Source organism: Ornithodoros turicata, chromosome 7, assembly GCF_037126465.1.
Source record: "Ornithodoros turicata isolate Travis chromosome 7, ASM3712646v1, whole genome shotgun sequence".
In the NCBI taxonomy this organism is placed as follows: domain Eukaryota; kingdom Metazoa; phylum Arthropoda; class Arachnida; order Ixodida; family Argasidae; genus Ornithodoros; species Ornithodoros turicata.
In genome coordinates, this window is record NC_088207.1 from 32,427,041 (window position 1) to 32,449,392 (window position 22,352).

At 47.0% G+C, this 22,352-nt stretch overlaps 1 protein-coding gene across 3 annotated transcripts in view; it reads left to right on the forward strand.

The window, feature by feature from the left end:
- The window catches only part of LOC135400861 (spondin-1-like), a 148,014-nt gene extending 129,095 nt beyond the window's left edge, over positions 1-18,919 (forward strand). Inside the window, exons 6-16 of one of the 3 annotated variants that reach the window (XM_064632809.1) lie at positions 1,258-1,409; positions 2,242-2,499; positions 2,823-3,042; positions 3,617-3,782; positions 3,845-4,031; positions 7,541-7,742; positions 8,761-8,934; positions 10,285-10,368; positions 11,746-12,030; positions 13,521-13,728; positions 17,345-18,919. In XM_064632809.1, the coding sequence (XP_064488879.1) occupies positions 1,258-1,409; positions 2,242-2,499; positions 2,823-3,042; positions 3,617-3,782; positions 3,845-4,031; positions 7,541-7,742; positions 8,761-8,934; positions 10,285-10,368; positions 11,746-12,030; positions 13,521-13,705 (1,913 nt within the window). In that variant the 3' untranslated portion in view covers positions 13,706-13,728; positions 17,345-18,919. Of the gene's footprint in view, positions 1-1,257; positions 1,410-2,241; positions 2,500-2,822; positions 3,043-3,616; positions 3,783-3,844; positions 4,032-7,540; positions 7,743-8,760; positions 8,935-10,284; positions 10,369-11,730; positions 12,031-13,520; positions 13,729-17,344 lie in introns of all 3 variants that reach the window. The other 2 variants (XM_064632810.1, XM_064632811.1) reach the window with 2 other exon arrangements.
- Positions 18,920-22,352: the final 3,433 nt, after the last annotated feature.

Here is a 22,352-nt window from a genome sequence, read left to right on the forward strand (position 1 = left end):
AATCAAGTGCCGTCAGTCCTTCGCCAGATGTCGTTGGAAATGATGTTAAGCGTCTACGCTGAGCACACTGCCGTCTACACCGACGGGTCCTCTACACCTGTAAGTTCATCGGCCGCCTTCGTTATTCCATCGGTCCAGGTGTCTCACGGGTATCGCCTGGCACACTGCACTTCCTCTACGCCCGCAAAGCTTTACGGCATCTTGTCGTTCCTGCGGTATGCTCTGCACGAAGCTCCTCGAATGTGGGTTGTATACACGGACTCCAGGGCAGCCCTGCAGTGCATAGAGAGCATGGGTGCACGAGGTACATTAGCTCCAATTGTCACGGACATCTTCAGCGACGTTCAGCGTCTCTGCGACGTAGGTCACTCCATCACTTTTCAGTGGATCCCAGGTCACTGTGGATTAAGCGGAAATGAAGAGGCTGACAGAGTGGCTGCTGCTGCCAGACAATGCCAGGCGGTGATGCCGAATATGTTGACCCGTGGTGACAGGAGGGCATTCTTGTCGGCGATGATCCAACCAATGGCATCCCAACAATATCGCCGGGATATTACAGACAGGCCCTTGTTGCACGCCGTCGATCCAACTTTGTTGTTTTCCCTCCCAGGCCATCTGCCCCGCTGTCTCTCCTCCCTTCTGCATCGACTTCGCCTCAATGTGGCCTTCACTTCGCAGTTCAGACACAGACTAGTGTATGCTTCAACCAGCTCGTGTTCCAACTGCGGCATGGTGGCAAGCATTCAACACGTCCTCATCGACTGCCCTCTATACAGTTCGGAGAGAGCAATGCTCCAGTCCCAACTGACTCGTATCAACAACTTCAGCCTTGTAGCAATCGTGGGTCCTTGTTCTAACCCTGTGCAGCACCGTCAATGCCTGCACTCATTCTATCTGTTCTTGACGTCTACTAGCCTGCTTGAACTCCTCTGGCCTCAGAGCTTTTGCCATGAATGCGGAGATGTGATCTTCACAGCATTACATCTCCGGTGACCGACCGGATGAACTACTATCCCCATCAGTTACGACGCACCCGCGTATGTGATATCTAATTTGCTTGTGTCATGTGTGTGTGCGAACGTGTATGCCTCATCTTTTTCATCGTCATCCCACTCATATGTTAACCCACATGCACTGAGGTATGGTACCGCAATTGTTGCGGTGGATCACCTCATCCATCGTCATTCATGTAGTTGTTCTGCTCGCGTATGCAACTGCCCTTCCGTTGGCCTATTTAAATGCCCTTTTCTCTTGCAGATGAGTGGTTGACCCACTTTTCGGATATAATTGGAGCCTCCCACGGATCCGATTTCAAGATCTGGGAGTACGAAGGGTACGCCTCGGAAGGCGTCAAGAGCGTGGCCGAGCACGGGGCTACCAAGAAGCTCGAATCTGAGCTCAAGGCCGAGGTGAGAAGCGTTTAGCTATCTTAATTCGTTCAAGTCGTATCTTGGTCGCCTTTGGTTAGTTTCATAAACTAATGACAGAGGGGGGAAAATAAGGCCGTTTTCAGCCGTAAAGGTCAAACACAACAACAACAACAAGTACTCTCTAATGATTCCGTTATCACTCCTCATTTGTGGATTGTGCATGGGGTACGCCTTTTTGTGACAATTCGTATAACTACAGAAGTGTGAAAAAATGTGTACGCATCTTGTTTTTCAACAAGTAGTAGAAGGCCTATCAGAAGCCAAAATTACACCATTTTCGAGGTGCAGAGTTTAGGGAACGTGTACTTGGCTTAAGGGCTCTTCGTTCCTTCTATTTTTTTTTTTTTTTTTTTGTTGCGCTATTTTAAAGTACCGGAAAGCAACAAGCAAGCAGCTTACATGTTTCGTGTCATTTAAGAGGTTGTTGCTTATAGTTACCTTGCAAAATTGCGGTGAAATCAGTCGGGGCGACGCCTGGTGCGAGACAGCCCTCATGTTACCGGGCAACGCTGACGCTCATGTATCCAGCGTTTATTTTTATTTTTTGTCATGATTTTGTTTCCACATCGCGCGCTCTAGACTTCGCAGTGTTAGACCCAGTGTTGTGCGCATGCAAACCGTTTCACCACCGTACTTGACGTGCGATGCCTAGTTGGTGTCTACTTCGGCACAGTGTTGCCCACAATTTTTAAGTTTCATTTTCTAAAAAACTACGAGTGCGATTACAACGAAAATTGTGATATCACAGTCCTGAGGGCTTACACTATTACGAAGTCATTTTATGATATGAAAACGACTTTCCCGCACGCAGTCGGGCAAGATCCGCACCATCATCAAGGCTCGCGGCCTCTGGTACCCGAACGTGAATGGCAAGACGTTCGCCGTGTTCCGAGTGGATAAGAAGCACCACGTGATGTCCATTCTGTCCATGCTGGGACCCAGCCCGGACTGGATCGTGGGCGTCAGCGCTCTTGAACTTTGCCTCAAGAACTGTTCCTGGATCACCGAGAAGACGATGAACCTCTACCCGTGGGATGCCGGCACCAGCGAAGGAGACACCTACGTTATTGTACGTTGACAAGTCTGCCAATATTGTCTAGTGTGTTTTCCGAAAGAACGTCATGGAACGAGTACGGAAGAAAATATTGTGTATATTTTACTCCGAATCCAACTACGGGTGAACTGGGCCTAATACACCTCTTTATTTTTATTTTTCTGTGTGTGTGTAATTCTATACGATGAAACAGAACAAACTTTCACAAAACGATTACGAATAGTTGTCTCTCTAATTAAGTTGTCTCTCATTTCAGCATTTCAGAAACAAAAATTATTGGTATAACTGTGGCCTATAGCACTATATAAGTTAGATACTTGCCACATTGCCTTTTATAGGGCCAGAAAGAGGCGACGTCGCCTCAACAGCGGATCCAGCGGATCACGTCGAGTCATCCCCACCACCCGGACTCACCGTTTTACGACCCCACTGGTGCTCCTATGAAGCCTGTCGCACGACTCACCGTCACTCGGCAAAGAATTTACGAGAAATCGTGCGACGACGACGTTGAGGCCTTCACGCCAACCTTTGAGTTGCCCACGACAGTTGACCAAAGACGTAAGTATATGAAAAAAAAAAAAAGAACGACGCATATTACTTGCCACAGTTGTCCTGTAAGGACTAGGGTTAATGAATGGCAGGGTGACAATGGGTACTTAGGTGGATCAGCTACCAAGATGTGCTGTTTGCATCAAACTAAGGCGTATTCTGCCGAAGAAGCAGTCCGTTATGTCACTTTTAGCACCCAGCATAACATGTAGCAATATCTCTCGTCGTTCCTTTATACTTGACTGTCGTCTTCTGCAACAGACGCGTAATTAATGGTGCCTCAAAGGAGCCAGAGGAAATGATGCAGTGTTTTCCTTTGTGCAGTACTTACGAGCATGTCTTGCGTTGTTGTCTTTCTGATTAAACCAATAACCTTTCCTACACATTTCAAGCGGTCGTGGAGAATATATCTGGTAAGATTGATCAATTTGCTTCTACGCTTTGCAAGTGTAATTTCATCGCCGCACACTTTTAAATCCAAAATATATAGAGTGGCATACATATTTTTGAGTGGGTTGTGCACTCGATGCTAAATATGCAAGAAAAGTGGCTTAGTGACGTAATTTCAATTTTTGTTAAGCAGCGGAGTGTGCCGTGACTGAGTGGTCCCACTACGGCCCCTGCAGCGCTAGCTGTGGTCAAGGTATACGTACTCGAACAAGGAGCTATTTGATGCGAGACAAAGCCCACATGTTCAACTGCAAGACGCAGCTCATCGACAGGGACACCTGCGAATCGGAGTGCAATGGGTACGGGAGAGGCAGTTTTTAATTATGATTAGGAGATTCCTAACTGCCACGTTTCATTTCAGCGATGTGAGCTGTGAGACGACGCTGTGGAGCAGTTGGAGTGAATGCAGTGCCACGTGCGGCAAAGGGATGCGACACAGACGGCGCAAGTACAAGCATCACATGGCGAGGAAGCTGTGCGCACTAGAACTCATGGAGAAAGAAATGTGCGAGGGGCCCATGCCATCCTGCAAGGACCCTCCAGAAGTTGTGAGTACATGTATCATCTACCTATGACTATTGCATTCAGCACTTAGGAATCGCTTGTCTTCTCTGGTGAAGGCTGGCTCTTTGCGGTTTTCCTCTGCTATCTCCCCGGGCATTTCAAGATCTGAAAGTAGTTCTCACGGAGGCGTTAAGGCTTGCGATGGATAACCCTATAAGCGTTGCTCACATGCCACTTGACGACCTTCGCGTATGACAAAGTACCTTAGTGTGCATAAAAGCAGAGTCTTCTTTAAAAGTCTGGAATCCCCAGTTGCCCATGCCGTGGTCCATACTGATTCATGTTTTCCCACTTAAAGGGACGCTCGTATGCTATGTTTGGTATCAGCCGACAATATACCCGGCTATTTTTTTCCGTCTGAAAAGTGCTTAGATATTAAATCAGCGCTGCTTCCGCGGCCGCAGGAGCTCCGGCGGCATGACGTCACTCCCTAAACGGAGGAGTGAGAAGGCGGCGCTCAGAGGAGGAAAGGCGCAGTCCAGACGCCCCGTAACTCTACAAGACGCCCGCACGGCCGCGGCATTCCTTTTCTCAAGGTCGGGCCCTCGTTGGTTCTTAGCAGTGTTGTACCCGCTACCAAAACTAAGTAACGAAATACCGCTATACCCGCTACTCCACAGAAAAGTAACGCAATACTAGCGTCGCTACAAATTTGAAAAAGTAACGAGATACCGCTACCGCTACCAAGTAAGAGTAACGTAAATACTATGCCGCTACTTGGCCGCTACTGTACCCTTCTGTATGCAACACCTTACCGTAGGCATCTCGTTGGCGAATGTGTCTAAAGACGGTGCAATATTTAAGCCGTATAATGTATACCACTATACCTACAGCCATAATTTAAGCATTTAGGGCATATTTTAATGCGCATAGCTCATGTGTGCATTGAATAATTTTCCCGTCAGAATGTTTCAAGCACAAGACCATTTTTCTGCAGCGATAGTATTTTGTCCGAGATATCCGTGAATCCTAACCTCAAACTCTTCCGTCTGCTTCCTGTCGACGGATTGATCAGTGTGATCAAGTGGCGCAACTGCCATGATAAGCGACCACACATCGAGTCATCAATAAGTGGCTACCATGAGGTGAAAACATCAAACGAATGGCAAAATGTTTGCTTTCGCCAGGGCCAACGCCGTGCTGTTGGCATACTGCACCAGAGCTTAGGTCTCACAGGAATTAAGAGTTAATGTTGTTGCCTACCCCTTGGTTCCCGTCTTAGCCACTTGACGGCTTCCCTTACAAAGCGTTTGATTATACGAAAATCTACGTTTAATAATACGCTTTTTCCGGGAGTATGAGTTCCTCAGTAAGAGTCTACCCATGTGGGATCACCTCCGTAATGAAATCTTTAGAGAGAAAAAAATATCATGTAGCTGTTTCCTGAACATGTCAAACGCTGTCAGCAATCAATTGCTTTAAGGTTAATGTGTACCTCCACCAAGCAAGTGCGCAAAGAGCATGAATAAGCATGTTGCCGTACACTGACTGATAATAATATTCATTTTGTGTGGCTCATATACCCACAGTGTAACGTATGTAATGTGAGAAAATAACTAGACCGCGTTCGGCAACCTATGTAAGCTTAGGTAATTCTATCTCATCAGAAATGCATCACCTGAGGCACAACACCTTAAAGCGAAGTCGGCGGTTACGTTTGGTTTGGAGTGTAACGAACGTCTATAGCTATATCTCATTGTGTTTCCAATATATTTTCATATTCCTGTTCCAAAAGACACCACGCTTCATTTATCGGCTCCGAACAATAAAGCTGCCAAACATAGTTTTCACTGTGCTATCAACACGCTCACATAGTTTTGCAACTGATTGTATGACGGAAACGAGCTTCGTAGCCAATATTATGCAGTGTGTTATACATAGCTGTGTGTGTTTCGCAAATGTGAGCTAAGTTAGAAAATGAACAGAATAACACAACAGCAACAGATATATTCTGATGATGAAGTGGGGAGGTTTTTAACTCTACGAGTGGAACGCTACCCCATAGGGGGTCTAATAGGAGTGGTGACAATGATGAGTGATGACGATGATGAGCGATGACGATGAGAGATGACGTGAATGATCGGAGCGGCGATGGCCATCCTGATCGTGATGGTGGGAATGTCCGAGAGCGCTGTTAGGGTCACAATGAGTCCTTTAGGCCTGTCGCCTCAAAAAAGTCAACTACATGACGTAAGGCCGCCCTGGAGTGGGCCGCGGTGTCCCAATGGTCGAGGATGCTCGACAAGTTGAAGGGGCGGCAGCCAAGGGAGGTAAGCTGTGACTGCAGTGTACGCCTCTCGTTGATATAGGTCCGACAGCAGAGGAGTATGTGTTCTACGTTGGCAAGTACACCACGCTCATTGCACATAGTGCTAGCCTCACAGCCTAGCTGGCAGCGATAGAACGGAGTGAAGGCCACATTGAGATGTAGCCTGTGGATGAGCGACACACAACACAAATAACACAAATTATATTACTACGTAACTATTCAATTGCGCTTAGCTTATAAAAGTTAGTGAAACTGAGGAATATCGTCACATCAGTGTGCCTCATTAACAAGTAACTAAAAGGAATGACAAGAAGAAATTCTGCTTCATCGTTATCTCGCTTTCTCTCTCTGTGCTCCACGTCTTCCATATTATGAAAAGTAGCGGCAGCGGAGAAAAAGTCCTCCGCTACCCGTATTTGTAGCGGAATTACTTTTTCCGTTACAAATTTAAAATGTAGCGCGATCGCTACTCCGCAGCTGAAAAAAGTAGCAAATACGGTAGCGGCGCTACTATAGTAGCGCCGTATGTACAACACTGGTTCTTAGGGAGTGTCGTTTCCGCGCTTTACCAAAGAGGGTATTCCGGAATACTCTCAACATCTGGCATCTGCGCTTGTCGTGCATTACGTCGAATAACATTGAAACTACACAATTATTTCGCGTGCGATTTTCGACGGCGTGGTCAGTGATCTAGGATGAATAAAATGACACTATTTTTACGAAATCGACTGGAACGGATGCGACTGTCCTTTTCAAGGGCAAATGTTCGATTTTATCTTTACCTCAACGGAACAAACTGCATTTTTGTTTCTGCTTTATATATATATATATATACTATACTATACTCATGCAACGATGCGACAGCACCAGAGGACGCGTGTTTCGCCGCGTTTGCGGCTCGTCAGCTCTGGGTAGCTGCGCATCGTTCGGAATTGACAAACCAGGTGTCGCTCAGCGAGCGATATACACCTGGGAGGGTGACTGAGCACTCCTCAGTGCCACAGTGCAAGCCAGTGAATTATAATGAGGGAAAAAAAGCCATTAAAGAAACAAATAAATGACACTAGACGTGTTTGAAATTCAAAATTGCAATTCCGAATGGCAGAAACAATTGTCAAAATACTAATGAGTGCTACTGTATAGCGGGTGCGCATTGAGACCTTTTGAACGGAAACGCAGATATATTCTCTTTGGATGAACGCTGTCTTTTCCGTGTTACTCTAGATTGATCCGGACTGTGCGGTGACTCAATGGTCGGAATGGTCCCCGTGCCCTGCTACCTGCGGAAAGGGAGTGAAGGTGCGCACCCGAGCCTACCTCAATGCCAAGACGGCTGCCATGGCAATGTGCAACGTCGAGCAACTACAGAAGGCACCCTGCATGGCAGAGAACCTGGATTGCCGCATAGACCCTAAGGAAGCACACGGTAACGGATTGCAAACACGGCTCGCGTTCCTCTGATGCACGCACATATTAACGCAGAATGCGTCTTACGGATGAGGAGTGACCTCTGAGTCTGACAAAGCCTGCACTCTAAGAACGGAACTTCACCGCATAACACAGTGAAGGCCAACAATTGCACAATATGATACCGTTACCACTCCTGATTTGCGGGAAGTGCGAGACGTGAGCCGTCTTGCGACAGTTAACATGTCTTCATAAGTATCACAAAAAGGCGTAAGCCTCCATTTTTAAACAAATCGGAGGAGACCACGGTTTGATGGTTGGCTACGAGCATGTTAGGCAGTGAAGTTCTGTTTTAAGAGTCTGACCGTACGTGTTTCTGTAGACGTTACGGTATCACGTGATGTCGGTCCCTCTCTTTCCGCTTTTGTTTTTGAAGCAGGGTCGTATCACGTGATACCTCAACTCCGGTCGCTCTCTCCACTTCCGCTTTCACAGCAGGCGGTGCTGGGACCGCGCGATGTGCGTGCTTTAGTGTGATGTGAGAGCTTGAGAGTCAAGCGGGCCCCCCGGCGGCGCACAAGGGAAGAGTAGTTCCGGTTGCGTGAATTTCTACGAAACGAAAAAGTGTACTTCACCGTCAGAACCTCACAGAGAAAAAGTTAGCACGGACATGCAAAATTAATAACCATAACGATTGATTGATTGCATGCACGTTGGCTTTGTCTTTCGCGGCCGCAATCGCGTGTACGGGACACTCCTCAAAGAGGGCTTCACCGCATAACACGCTCCTCATCTCGAATGAAAGCGGAGGACGTGCGCCTTTTTTGCGACACTTATTCAGTTGTGGCAATTGTCACAAGAAAGCGTATGCCCAGCGTTTTCCACAAGTCTTGCGTGATATGTGGTGAAGTTCTTTCTACGGCGGAATGCATTCTGCGTTCGCAGAGTTGGTCCGGATGCCCAAGAGACCGCCGCCATTTTTTTATTTATTCTGTGATCTCGCTGACGTGTCGCTTTTTGCCCTGTTTGGCTTTCAGAAATCTGCCACCTGCCAAAGGATATAGGCCCGTGCCGCGGCTACTTCCCACGTTGGTACTACGACGCATCCAAGCGCATGTGTCTGCAGTTCGTGTACGGTGGCTGTCGCGGCAACAGAAACCGCTTCGAGAGATATTCCGAATGCAACAAAATGTGCGAAGTCACGATTGCCAGTAAGTACCAAGCACACAGCTGATAGATGCTATCAGCTGTAGTAAATACGAAGTTAGAAAGGAGTGTGCAGTTCTCCGAGTGTCGCTGCTTACAAGTGTGCTTGTCATCGCATGTGCTGTTTATGTACTCCTCCTCGCGCTTTCTCTTGCTCCGAAGGCTTCTTTGGTTAGTGCGTTGCAGTAAGGAAGGAAAATGGAGATGGTGGATTCTTCTGTACACGAAGCCCTCTACACTTTAAAAACAGGACTTTACAGCATAACACGCTTTGTGCAAGAGGGCACAAAAATCTAACGCACTGAAACGAAAACAAAAAAAAACAAAAAAAAACTCTACCGGAAAAATTCTCATTCCGGCCTACGGGGTGGGGGACTTACACGACTCTTCTGGTGGGTGTACCGTTCCAAGCGGCCCACGCCTGCCAGAGGGTGGCGGCCCACCTGGAACAAGTCCGCGGTAAGTCCTATGGCCAGTCTGCTCCTGCTCTGTGCCGACCATTGCCGCTAATGTCATTTATCCCAGGGGAGGGCGGTATCTACGCCTTTTTGTGGCAATAGAAAGTTTTAGTACATCGTACGCTATCGCCTTTGCGTGCGTAAGGGATATCGTCAGTGGTTCTGCGCACTGCACGAAGTTCTCTTTCTGTTATGGGTGTGAGCCGAACCACTAACGCTATCCCTTACGTACGCAAAGACGACAGCGTACGATGTACTAAAACTCCCTGTATTAACACATGTCCAAATTGTCACAAAAAAGCGTACTCCTCCCATTTTCAACAAATATCCAACCCTATCTTAATTTGCTGACAATTAGAGGCAGGCGCCTGTTTGGAATAGTTTGCATTTCTGGGGATGATCATAAAAAGGCGTATAAACTCGGCTCTCTCCTCAAATCAGAAGTGACAACCTCATCATTCTGCGGAGTGGCTAGCCTTGCGCGTGTTATGTGTTATGAAGTTTCGTTTTTGCAGTGCATCATTCCTCTCCTTTCGTTTTTCACTTTTCAAGCCAACCTCTGTCTGGCTGTCCTTTCTTTTCTTCTTCTTTCTTTTTCTTTTTTTTTTTCTTTGGCCCCATGAGAAGAAACTGGACGAAATAGCTCTGGCTTGGTTGCTACCAGAAGAGACATCTTCCTGACCTAGTCTACTAATCGATACACTAACTTTTATTGGTCGTTTAACTTTGCTCATATCAGCGGACGAGATTTAGGAAAATTAAGTACTCTAGTCCACCCAAATGTCTGCATGCAATTGTTCTTAACTGTATGCTAACACTGCTTTCTCGCTAACCACTTCGCATTGCCGCTAACAGATTTATGCGTCTCTTGCTTTTGCTGCACTTGCTTCGCTTCAGACCTGCAAGGTCTTCTTTCGCCTGCTGGGTTGGGCCATCCACTGAAGGATACTACGCTGCACGTGGAAAAAGGCCTCGTTTGCGGTTTGTCTACATCTCCTGCATTTTTTTGTGAATGACGAGAGGAAATCGGCGGTGCCTTGGTGTCAAATTTCTTTTAGTAATGACGTCACACTTTTTGGTATACGCTACGCAAGTGGGTCAACGCTCTGCGCAGCTCCGCAGTTTCCCTCTTTCCCTGCGTGCGTGGAGAGCGACCTCATTGGTCCTTCTGCCAAATAAGGGGATAGCGGCTTAACGTGAGTCGGACGTGGGCTTTCCTGTGAAGAGCTGCGTGAAGCGGAGCCTATATGAGCACACGAGCACCCCCCTATTGCTGCCCATGTGAGTGGACTGACGGTTCGTCACGTGGTTTCATCGCACTTCACCTCCTCTCAACCGCGGAGGTACGCTGTCATAGCGTATTTGAATTGGAGAAAAGGAACACATCGAGGTGTAGGCTCCGCATGCCGACAGCTCCAAAGCACCTATAGCTGCGAGCTGCATGCTAATGAAAGCCAATGAAAAAAAAAAAGAATAAGAAACAAGTGTAGAATGATGTACATGACTCTGGAGACAAACTGACCGCAAAAAGACTGTGAAGAAGTCACATAAGGATGGGAGAACGTAACTTACAGCCCTAGGGCCTAAAGAGTCAAAGGACCGATTGTCCGTCCCGAATGTTGAAGAAATGCTATCAAGACATTCAGAGCACGCCACCTATGGGCGAGGGCAGAGCACACAAAACAGTCGAAATATTAAAGAGACAGTTAATAACTGAAGCACCGGCGATTTCCTCTTCATGTGCTTGCTGCTCTAATTTACTGGTACGCTGGGCTACCAATAACCATTTCTGTGACTTGGGCATTGCAAATGATGCATCTCTATTGGTTTATGGAGACGGTGGAACACTTCCGTGCTTTCGTGAGTGTACGTGAATTATAGCAGTTCTCATAAAAGATTTTACAAACGATTCAACATTACCTCGATAGTAAATTCTGTCCGAGGCAAAAAAAAAACAGCAGACCAACAGAGGACAAGCGACAAGCTGAGCAAGAAAAAAAGAGAAACAGTACGGCGGCGTCCGCCACACATTTTTACGAGACCCATAATTCTTTTCTGACAATGACCCTTTTACAAGACAAATGTCAAATTTTTGAAAAAAAAAAAAAAGGAAGAAGAAGGCTCTACCAACATTACGTTGTACGCTAACTCGTCAGGATTTTTGTTTTGTTTTTGTTGTTGTTGTTTGCTCTTGCCCAATAAGAACAGACTCCTCTCACAATGTTGCGTATCTCCTGTGAATATATATGGTACGCGGTGTTTTGTAGAGTCCTGACTGAATTCTCATCATGCGAGACGTGTTCCTATTTGTCGTGGCACAACCTAACAGCCATTCGTATATGGATCTCGCACACACAGCGCCGTTGGGTGCCCTCACAAGCCTTCCTCCATATGCAAGTAACGGGGGTGGGACAGCTGTCCTTCCTAGCTACGTGTCTGCAACGACAACGAGCGACCAGCCATCTCCGCCGGTCATCGACTGCGTCTTCACACGCTGGTCCGAGTGGACTCCGTGCTCCAGGACGTGCGGCAACGGACGGCGTGAGCGCAGGCGCATGATCAAACTCAATCCGCAGAACGGCGGCAAGCCATGTCCCAAGAAGCTCGTACAACGTCGCAAATGCAAGGAGAATCCACCATGTCGTAAGTGTGATTGCTGCTATCAAAACGCTGAACAACGGACCATGGAAGAGAAAATTCCCGCAATTCCCATCCCTTATAACTGGCCCTGTTATACAGGATGTTTGCTCTAACGTGTCCAGAAGTTATATTTAAAGCGAGCGATAAAAGAAAAGCAAGTGGTACTTTTCTGCTACTTGAGTAAGAAACAGGTACTGCCTCACTTGTAGCACCTGCTTCTTAGTCAAGTAGCTGAAAAGTAGCGCTCGTTTCTCTTTCGTCGCTCGCATTAAATAAAATTTCTGGACACGTTAGAGCAAACACCCTGTATAGTTACCCTGTGTACGTGAGCATTGGGCTTTATCGAAGACCAGTCGCTAGCAGGCAGGCAAGCAGCGATGTACACACGTGTTTGTACGTGCTTCCGGAACATAAAGTGCTACTCATTTACCCTTGGATTTTGTTCCCTTTTGGTGTGGTTCATTTTTCTTTTTTTTTTTTACTGTTTCTTAGTCGGTGTGTCATTGTTTGGGTCGTCCTCACGCTAGTTTCGTGTCATTCATATTCTAATCCTGTTCAAATTCGCGTGTACCACCAACTTGTCAACATGGGCGCACTTTTATTCCTCAAGCGTATATACATGCACTCCCCGTTACTTTGATTGATCCATATCTCAAATCGCCTCCCGCTATGAACCGTATGCTAAATGCGTTCCGAAGTACGTTTTTCCTTCGCATTCATCTGTTCTGCATGGTATGTCCAACGCGTTTGCCGTTCCCAGCAGCCTCAACCTCGCAATATTTTCATCACAAGTGACTATAGGTGCCGCCCAAAAATTCTATTGCCCACTGGCACAACTAGCTACAAGTGCGGCATCCAGTTCTTGTCGTCCACCTTGTTTGTTAGAACGATTGGAGCTTCCTCCAGCGTTTTAGTTTATTATTTTTTATTGCCTTTGCGTTTGTTTCTACCTCGACAGAAGAGGAACACGGTGTAGGATTGATGAAAACATGTTTCTCTCTCTTTTTTCTTTTCTCTGCTGTTGCGCTTTGATGAAGAAGAGGACTATAGGAAAAGGGGTAAGATCGTTGTGCTCATCGCTATGTCCAATCTTCGCTCCTTTTAACAGTAGCTTACTGTTGGAGCTAAGGGGCTTTGATACGTAACATGTTTCGTTATGCTTTCCTTCGGTATAAACGCAACCAGGGAGGAAAGATAGAAGCAAAGGTAAGGATGACTCCGCTCTTTATGCGTGGTAATGCTACAGGCACTAAGCTGTAGCTTGTCTCATACGTGGAACCTACCTGTGCATGGATGTAGGTGGATGGGAGAGTGCTGGGAAAATCTCTGTTGGGAATGCTGTAGGTGCCGGCAGATCAAAACGCTTGAGTTATAGCAGACTTCTGCAGACTTGTATTCTTGTATATACGCCGGAATAATACCCACCAAGTCAATCCACCAAATGCCCAAGGCAATGTGGCAATGTGATGATAGTTCACAATTTCCTCCCGCAGCGGTTGACTGCATGCTTACCCCGTGGGGCGAGTGGCAACCGTGCTCCAAGACGTGCGGACCAGGTGCAGTGCAGGAGCGCCACCGAACTGTGAAGCGACACCCGAAGAATGGCGGTACCTCGTGCGCTCCCACTTTCGAGCGTCGCTACTGCAGTCTGCCTCCCTGCGAATACCACCTGCACTGAGGGCGTCTCGGCTACACTTGCCGGTACGTTACTTTTCACGAGAGAGGACTTTCGACTCAGTCATGTGGTCGCACTTACGACTTTGCGATGGTTTATTTGATATCTGCACAGCAAGGAGCACACATGCGTTTCGAAAAGCGGATGCTGCTCCGGCCGCACATAGCGGAGCCGCGTGCTTGAAAACGTCTTTCGTGGTGGCGGCGGTGCGATGTCCAAAGAGGAAGAGGAGTAAGGTCTGCCTGCTCAAACTATAGGCGACAAGCTTCACTCCTTTGTGGAAGGGGAGAAGGCGGAGTAGACGAGAAAGGAAAGAGAGAGAGGGTAAAAAATTAAGAGAAATGAGAAATTTGAAAAGTAGAGAGAAAGAAATTAGTATGTGGGAACCGGAGGGAGGGAGAAGGAGAGCGTTCGCGTTCGTTGTCTCTGCTATTTCAAGCAAGCCCGGTGAAACATTTGTCTAAGAATCATCATTCTCGCAGGAACAACAGACGTGAGACTATGTAATGCAGGTGCAAAGAAGGAGCGACAGAAGAATGAAGACAAATATTTTACATGCCGGCGACCAACTCACACGGCCACTACTGGAGTCATCTTTATTTTCGTCGATTGATCTGTAGTCAACGTGAACGACAAGCTCATGGCTGACCCCAGTGGTTCACTTATGCAATCGCATTAAATGCACACACACAAATGGAACTAAAGGTACTATCGCGTCCCTTTGTTTGAAAGCGCCACGGCAAAGGCGCACAGGCGCCACTTCTGCCCCTCTGCGAGCTCTTCGACTGGATAGAACAAAAGCATTTGCGGATCCGCGATCCAAAGCTGCAGCACGAAGCTCTTCTCAAAAAGCGGTTAGTATGGCTCTCGATCGCCGCTCTACGTCTGCGGCGACGCAAGGAACGCATGTGTGAATCCAGCTGCGTGCGTTTTTCTTTCCACCCTTACACATTCCTTCTCAACGCGTATCAGTTGCAGTATAGCCACCATAGATTATGAAGCAACGTACCTTTATGTTTTTACTGTGTTAAAATTCAGTAACAATCGCAAATGACGTGCCCTGTGTCCCAGAGTAGCCTTCTCGCCAGCGCAAAGATGATATGCTATCACATCCCTTAAATATCAAATACAGTGTTATCCCGGAATTGTAACTCGAAGGGAACCGAAGATTTGTTCGAATAAATCGGAGTTCAAAATAAAGGGAGCCTCTCCAAATGAGGGCTTGTTGCCCTGACAGCGCACACAAGCTGGCTTGCTAGGCGTTGCCGCACGCTCACGTCACGCGCTGGCTTAAATATAAGAGACTCATTTATTTACAGGCAAGCATCAAAGTAGCTCAGAGCAGAAAATAATCTCATACGCGCTTGCGTTCGTTTTTCCAGCCGCGGACTCTATAAACGTCGTTTACGACTTCAAGCCCAACCCAATCGCGAACCCCGCGGACGCGAATATCGCCAACCCAATTCGAGAAAATATCGAATCGCTGCCTTTTAATGGGTGAGCATTACAGTCCTAGCTACGAAAGAATCGCGGCGTGGTCTGTCTGTAGCCACGGCGCGGCGCGCATGCGCGGTGAGTGCAGAGGGAAGGGGGAAAGGAGAGGACGCGTGGAGAGCGCGACGCGGGACGCGGCGCGTCGGCACCAGGCTCCCACAGCTCCCCATAGAGCCCATAGTTTGAGATAATTCAGGCAACACTGGACATGCAACCAATGAAAATGAACTATGATGCCTACCATTCGGCCAATCAGGAGTCTCTCAGTTTGGCTCGCCTTTCGGCCCGGTACTGGCTACCATCGGCTTTTACTTTTACTGGTTTTCACGGTTTTCGTGCTACACGCTCGTTATTCCGTATTCCAGAACTAGGCAAATTTTGGACAAAATACACATTTATTTGAAACATCGTACTGACTCAATAGTCTGACACCAATATTCACCGTGCGTACAGAGTCCAAATCGTTGCGTTCGTTGACAAAGTTCGAACTCGCAAAACACACACACTCTACTCCCAGAAGCGAGCGACGCTCACACAAGTGCATGCGATTTCACGGTGGGCATCTGCTTTCGTTGGTTGCGGTGCGGAGGTTTCAACGAAGCGGGAAATGCTTGTCGCACGGACACCGAATCCTGTCTCCATTGTGACTGCATTTGAAAATGCGACGGCGCTCACAATTGTTCCTCAGGCGTCAGCTCACCACTGCATTCCAGTTCTGAACTCGAGAGACTGTTCGTACGTAGGATACTTGCGTCGGGAAACATCACAACACGCGCTGAGTCACTTTGACACAGTAAAAAATCTGCGACTTTTCTTTAAACACGATCTCTTTGAATGCGATCATACGGTCGTGTCAACTGACATCGCCGAGACGCGAGACGCCGCTGCCACTTTTCTCCCTTCTCTTCTCGTAACTGCCCGCCAGACAGGCAGCCCGCGAAACAATGCTCTTTTGAAACCTTGCCAACCAATAGCGGAGCGCGCAATGTCCTTCGGCCAATGGGTATCAACTATGATGCCTGACGGAGTAATACCACGTGTTTATGACGTGCGAACATTTTTTTAGAGCCGCGAAGAGGGGGAGCTATGGGGGCCTGTCGGCACTCGGCAGTGCAGCTCTGGTGGTCGACAGGTTTGGACGTGTCTGCGTGGGCGCGCCATGGGTTATGAAAGCTGTGCTGAGGAGCGAGGAGCGGCGGCGAAAGAAGGCTGAGGCTGCGAGACGGCGCCGCCAAGCTGAATCGGAGGAAGCCCGAAAGGCTCGTTTGGCTGCGGATGCTGTCTTGCATTAGTGTTGTGTAGGGTCATGTGAAGGGTTGTGTAGCGTTTGTGAAGGGTTGTTGAAGGGTTATATAGCGTTGTGAAGGGGAGTTCCTAAAGGGTTTTCAAGTTTTAATGCTAATGCATTTCCGTCGGATCCACCAATTGATCGATAATGATTTTCTTTTTCTTGGCTGTGCAGTCAACTGGAAGGGTCATGATCTCCTTAAAACAGCGAGGCTGCTTGCTTGCTTTGCCGGCGACAAGCGCGGCATCGTTCGTGCCGGTCACGTTTGATTAGCACACCATTGACCATTAACGGTGATTCGGTCTTGCTCATCTTGCCTCTGGCAGGAGAAGCGCTTTTATGAGAAATTGACTTATAGGAAAATACTAAGTAAACAAAACATTTAGGTAAAGGTGTTCCTGACACGCCGGCAGCGCGCCAGCCGGCCCGCGACCGGCGCTCCCGGGCCGATGCGTAGCCGGGAGTCGGGCGCGGCCGAGCTAACTTGTTCGAAGAAACCGTTGCGCACGTTCATATGTTCGAATTACCGGGCGTTTTTCCCCATTTAAATGCACATGGCTTGGCCATGTGTATTTTAAGTATATGTATTTATATGTATTATAGTATACGTATGTGTAGTATATATAGTATATGTATGTATTATAGTATACGTATATAGTATATGTATGTATAGTACTTGTATTTATGTGTAGCCATGGCTTAGCCATGTTGGACCCGAGCGTCAGTTCGAATTATCCGGAAGCTCGAATAACGAGATTTCGAATTAACGGGATTGCACTGTATACAGGTGTGTGCCGTATTAAAAGCTCTCGTTTTCAGAACGACGCCAATGCTAACTGTTGTTCCATTTTCTCTTTCAGGCTCTCCAATGGACATCAAACGAAAGTACTTCCCGAGAACGCACCCCAACGACGGTAACCCCGGACACACATATCATGATCACTTCTAGAGCTAATAAGCAGTAGGGCAAAAACGCTTCGCTCTCACCCGACTTCTGACGATTCTTCAGCAACACTGCTTCTTCTTCGTTGCTCCCTCGAAGACGCATCTCTATCGTACTGACTCGGTCAAGCATTGAACCAAATAAGTTAGCGCTCTCGTTGCATGCTGCTGCTTTTTTGGCCAGTGCGTTTCTTCTTTTCTCCCTGGCATAGCAAATGGTCGATTGGACACGCGGTAGTGTTCAAGTTGAATGAGCTCGTAGACTCTCATCTATAATCTCCGTTGTATCATAATTGCCGCGATACAGGCCTCACCGTTTTATCGTGAAGCGTCATATAGCGGACGACTCCTGCTTTACTCGCTGCAGCACATTTTCTGGCCTCACATGGGTGAAGGTAATTCGAGTCTTGCGCCTCTAACGACTTGCGCTTCTGGCATTTCGAACGGGATAGTTAGTAGACGTGTGTAGGCCCTCTTTATAAGAGTCTCAAGAAGTACAACATCTTAGCCCAATATTGGACCAATATTGACAATACTGGCCCAATATTGGTCCAGTCTAATCCTTCGTCTAATCCTATGATGAGACAGCACCGTGAACTAACGTACCACCCCAAGCAGCACAACATCTTGGCCCAATATTGGCCGAAGATTGGACCAGTATTGGCAATGCTGGCCCAATATTTGTCCAGTCTAATCCTGCGTCTAATCCCATGATGAGACAGCACGGTGAACTAACGTACCACCCTAAGCAGCACATCTTGGCCCAATATTGGTCAAAGATTGGACCAGTATTGGCAATACTGGCCCAATATTGGGCCAAGATGTTGTGCTACTTGGGGTGGTACGCTAGTTCACGATGCTGTTTCGTCTTAGGATTAGACGCACTCATCAAAACTACACCCTGAAAAAAAAGAACCTCACCGCAGAGCACGCTCGGAATCAATCGTAATTCGGAATGGCATCGTTCCCTTCCCTGATTAGTTGAGAAGCAGAAGTGTATTTCTTTCTGTATCAATTAACACATATCAAAATTGTACAAAAATGCGTACACATACTATTTTCAGCAAATCAGGCAATGATATCATGAGGGATGATGATTGCTTTCAGAGCGTGCTACGCGGTGAAGTTCAGTTCAGTTTTTAGAGTGTGTCAGGAAAACTAAAAAGGAAAGTAAAAGTAATAGCGCCTTAGATGTGTTCCTTTTCACGATGGACTGATTTTAATAGACCTTAAATTGAAAAGCGTAGTAAAGGATATGTGTGTCGCAAGAAAGAAGTGAAGAGAAAAAGGAGCGCTATACCTTCCTGTGGCATTTGGTCTAATGTGAAGCGTCATCTCATTGTGAGATGTCGCAGTCCTCTCGTGGAATTATTTGTGATTGGTTGGACAACCCAATGAATCTCCTGACAAATAGATTGAGACATGCATTTTCCCTTTTGACCAGTTTGTACAGGGTGTTTGCTCTAACATGTCTAGAAATTATATTTAAAGCGAGCGATAAAAGAAAAGCAAGTGGTACTTTTCTGCTACTTGAGTAATCAACAGGTACTGTTTCTGAGTCAAGTAGCTGAAACGTAGCGCTCGTTTCTCTTTTATCGCTCGCTTTATATAACGTTTCTCGACACGTTAGAGCAAACACACTGTATATGCCACTAGCAGCATTAGAGACCGCGATGGACAGATTCACTTTTACGCATTTGAAGTCAGCATCTGTGCTGCAGACTCACACATAACACTCGTCTTCCGAAAAACATGGCTTCTATAGCCTTGGTGCACATTTCCTGTATTGATAGTTAGAAGTGCGCAAGAAGAGCAAACTGCACGTCTGTGTAGATACATGTGTGCTTGGGATACAGGTGGTGCCTTTTCATCCGTTTGTTTGTAATTCCTCGTTGTAAAACGTTTTACAAATCCACCTTAGACTAAGGGAAGCAAAGTGTGTTTTACGAATGTGTTGAATTTATCATTTTTTGCGGTGTCGTTATACATGCTCTACTCGTGTAGGTACTGAGTTCCGTATCTTGTTGTGCATATTGTTAAGTGGGGAAGGAGACTTGCCTGTTGCCACGTGCTCATATTTTGGAATAGCAGGTGCTTTGCAGAAAGCCAATAGAAACACAAAGTTTGCCAGGTTCGAAAGTGCAATTGTTACGTGTGGTACAAATACACCTGGCAGCGATGTAGCCGTTTTCTCTGAAGTAACACCGAGGAAACTTTACGTGAGGTCGGATATAGCAACAAGGGTAGCTCAAATGACAAAGTCGAGACGATTGAAATGTTGGGAAGTTGAAATAATTGCATAATTGTAATGGCTGCAAAAAAAAAAAAAAAAAACTGTTTTAACTGAGTGGTGGCAAGTAAGCTATAGCGTTGTGCGCATGGCTGTAAACACTAAGTTATTCATTACTATTCACTTAACCATAATGTTAACGTTAGTAACATGTGTGTAGGCCATCAAAATGACAAATAATGTATGATGTGCGATGCCACACAGCCTTCGGAGTGTCACACAGTCGTACACTTTGCAACAACAACAAAAAATAAAGAAGGAAAGTTAAAATTAAAGTGGCACTATTAGATACTCCTCCACGAAAACGGAAACAATGTTATACATACTCGTACTACAATACTTCACATGAATTATGTTATACCGACATCTAGATTTCAACAAGATGATGCACAATCTTAAAACGGAACCTCACCGCAGAACCCACTCCTAGCTGCATGGCTCACCTTTCCCCTTTCTTTTTTCTTATTGTTTTCTGCCAATAAATCCCCCCCCCCCACACACACACACTCCTAGCTAGAGTCACTAAATAGGGAGCAGAGTAGCGACACTGAGCCACGCCGGCGAGTGAGCCCGCCATTTTGGATCCGGCCCGGCGGCGTCGCCGCTTAGTAATGGGACGCCAATCTCCCCCTTCTCCGCCGGAGAGCAGCGCGCAGTCGAGCCAGCTCGCAACCCAGGAAACCGGTTTTGGATGGAGGGGACTCAACATGGAAGGTGCGTCCTTGGAAGGAGAAACCACGTGACACGATCGGCCCAATCGCGGACTCCGAACGGTGGCTCCAGCGCGTAAAACGAATGCGATACTCTGTACCCCTATTTAGTGACCCTACTCCTAGCCAACCGTCATCCCGAATGGCACCGTTCTCTCCTCTGATTTGTTGGTAACGGCAGGCATACTCCTATTTGTGACGCTTGTGGTGTTGCGTGAATTCTCACGCGAAACGCGTACACCACGCGCTTTCCACAAATCAGCGGTATCATTCGGTGTAATGGCTGGCCTTCACCGTGTTGCGAGGTGATGTTCTGTTCTAACAGTGCATGAAAGCGAGAGCTCCTGTGAGATAAATAGTTGCAAATCGAAAGCACTAGTTATACTTGACTCCCGAGTAACGATTACATCTCGCGCTACAAAAACAGAACTTCACCACGTAACACGCTTAGAACGAACGGCCATTCAAAACGATATCGTTGTACAGGCTATATATAGCTACCCATAAAAGTTTAGCCAACATGGCTTCCATCTTGATTGTTTTCCCATGGGGATTTGGAGGTTTTTGGTTGTAACTTTGGATTGCGAGATGTTGAATCGTTTTAAAATTTGCTACGATGAAACGTACCGATGAGAGTTCCACGCGGACACATGAATTTTCCACCTGCATTGATTAATTGGTGAGAACGGCGCGCCGGCATGGGTAAACTTTTATAGGTAGCCACCCTGTATTTTGGTTATTTCTTGAAAATTGGGGCATATGCCCTTTTGTGACACTTACGCAGTTACGTTATTTTATCACAGAGAGGCGTACAACCCGTGTTCTCTCCTCCAATCAAAAGTGCTAACTGTATAATTCGGCGCAATGGTTGACCTTTTGTGACACTTATTTAATTGTCACAAAAAGGCGTCCGCCCGGAGCTTTCCACAAATTCAAGAGTGATAACGGTCTCATTCCGTAAAATGGTTAGCAATCAGCGTGTTATGTGGTGAAGTTCTATTTTGAGAGCGTGTGGTGTATGAAACAGTTGTTTTCGCACTGAATGGGGTATCACGGATATGTAACACGGAATTTACGTAATCAGCCCTGCTGCACGAAATGCGTGTGGTGACCGCGTGCAGTCGAGGATGTTTCTAGTGAGTCTGAATGTTAGAATGTTGTCTTAACGTCAAATGTGTAACGCGACACCATAACGCCTCAGGTGCCAAAGTATAACCGCATCTAGTTACGTGTGCAAACGGCTTTTAAACATCGGTGTCATGATCCCATGAAGGCATATTTGTTCAAGAATAGTGTGGCCTTTGGTCATTTTGTGGTAAGATAGGGACCCTGTACAGTTGTCACATTGTTACTCAGAGGCAATATTTCATAAATAAAACGGCCACTAAGTGTCAACAGCGTATGTGTTTTATTGCGAGTGGTTATTCAAAGCCGACACCAGCTGAGGTCAACAGACTTTACCGTTTCGAAAGCAGAAGGTCGTCTGGTTCCGGATGTCCGCCGTGCGGGGACGGTGTAACGGGACGTGCATCCACTGCAGGGACATGCAGCCACTGCAACACAGCGGCAACAGAAGTTAGCGCCACTATGCGAAAATGCTGCACTGATGAACTCCTCATATTCTACCTTGGTAACACTATGCCTTTGGTAACGTGACTACTAACGCTTGGTTCGTTACCGCCAGAACCGGATTTACAACGGTGAGGTGCCCCGGGAGCACTGGGTTGTGTGGCATATTGCTTACAATCCCAAGAACAGCCGCGACTCTCAGGACGTCCTCAAAGTGTCATCACGTCCTCATCCGTGATGGGATGTCCGGAGGAAGTCCACAGACTGTCATCATAGGAGCTTCCAGTGATTGTCATTTGCGTACGTCCTGCGGTCGTCAACCGGAGGACAGGCATCGGAGAAGAAAATTATTTTAAT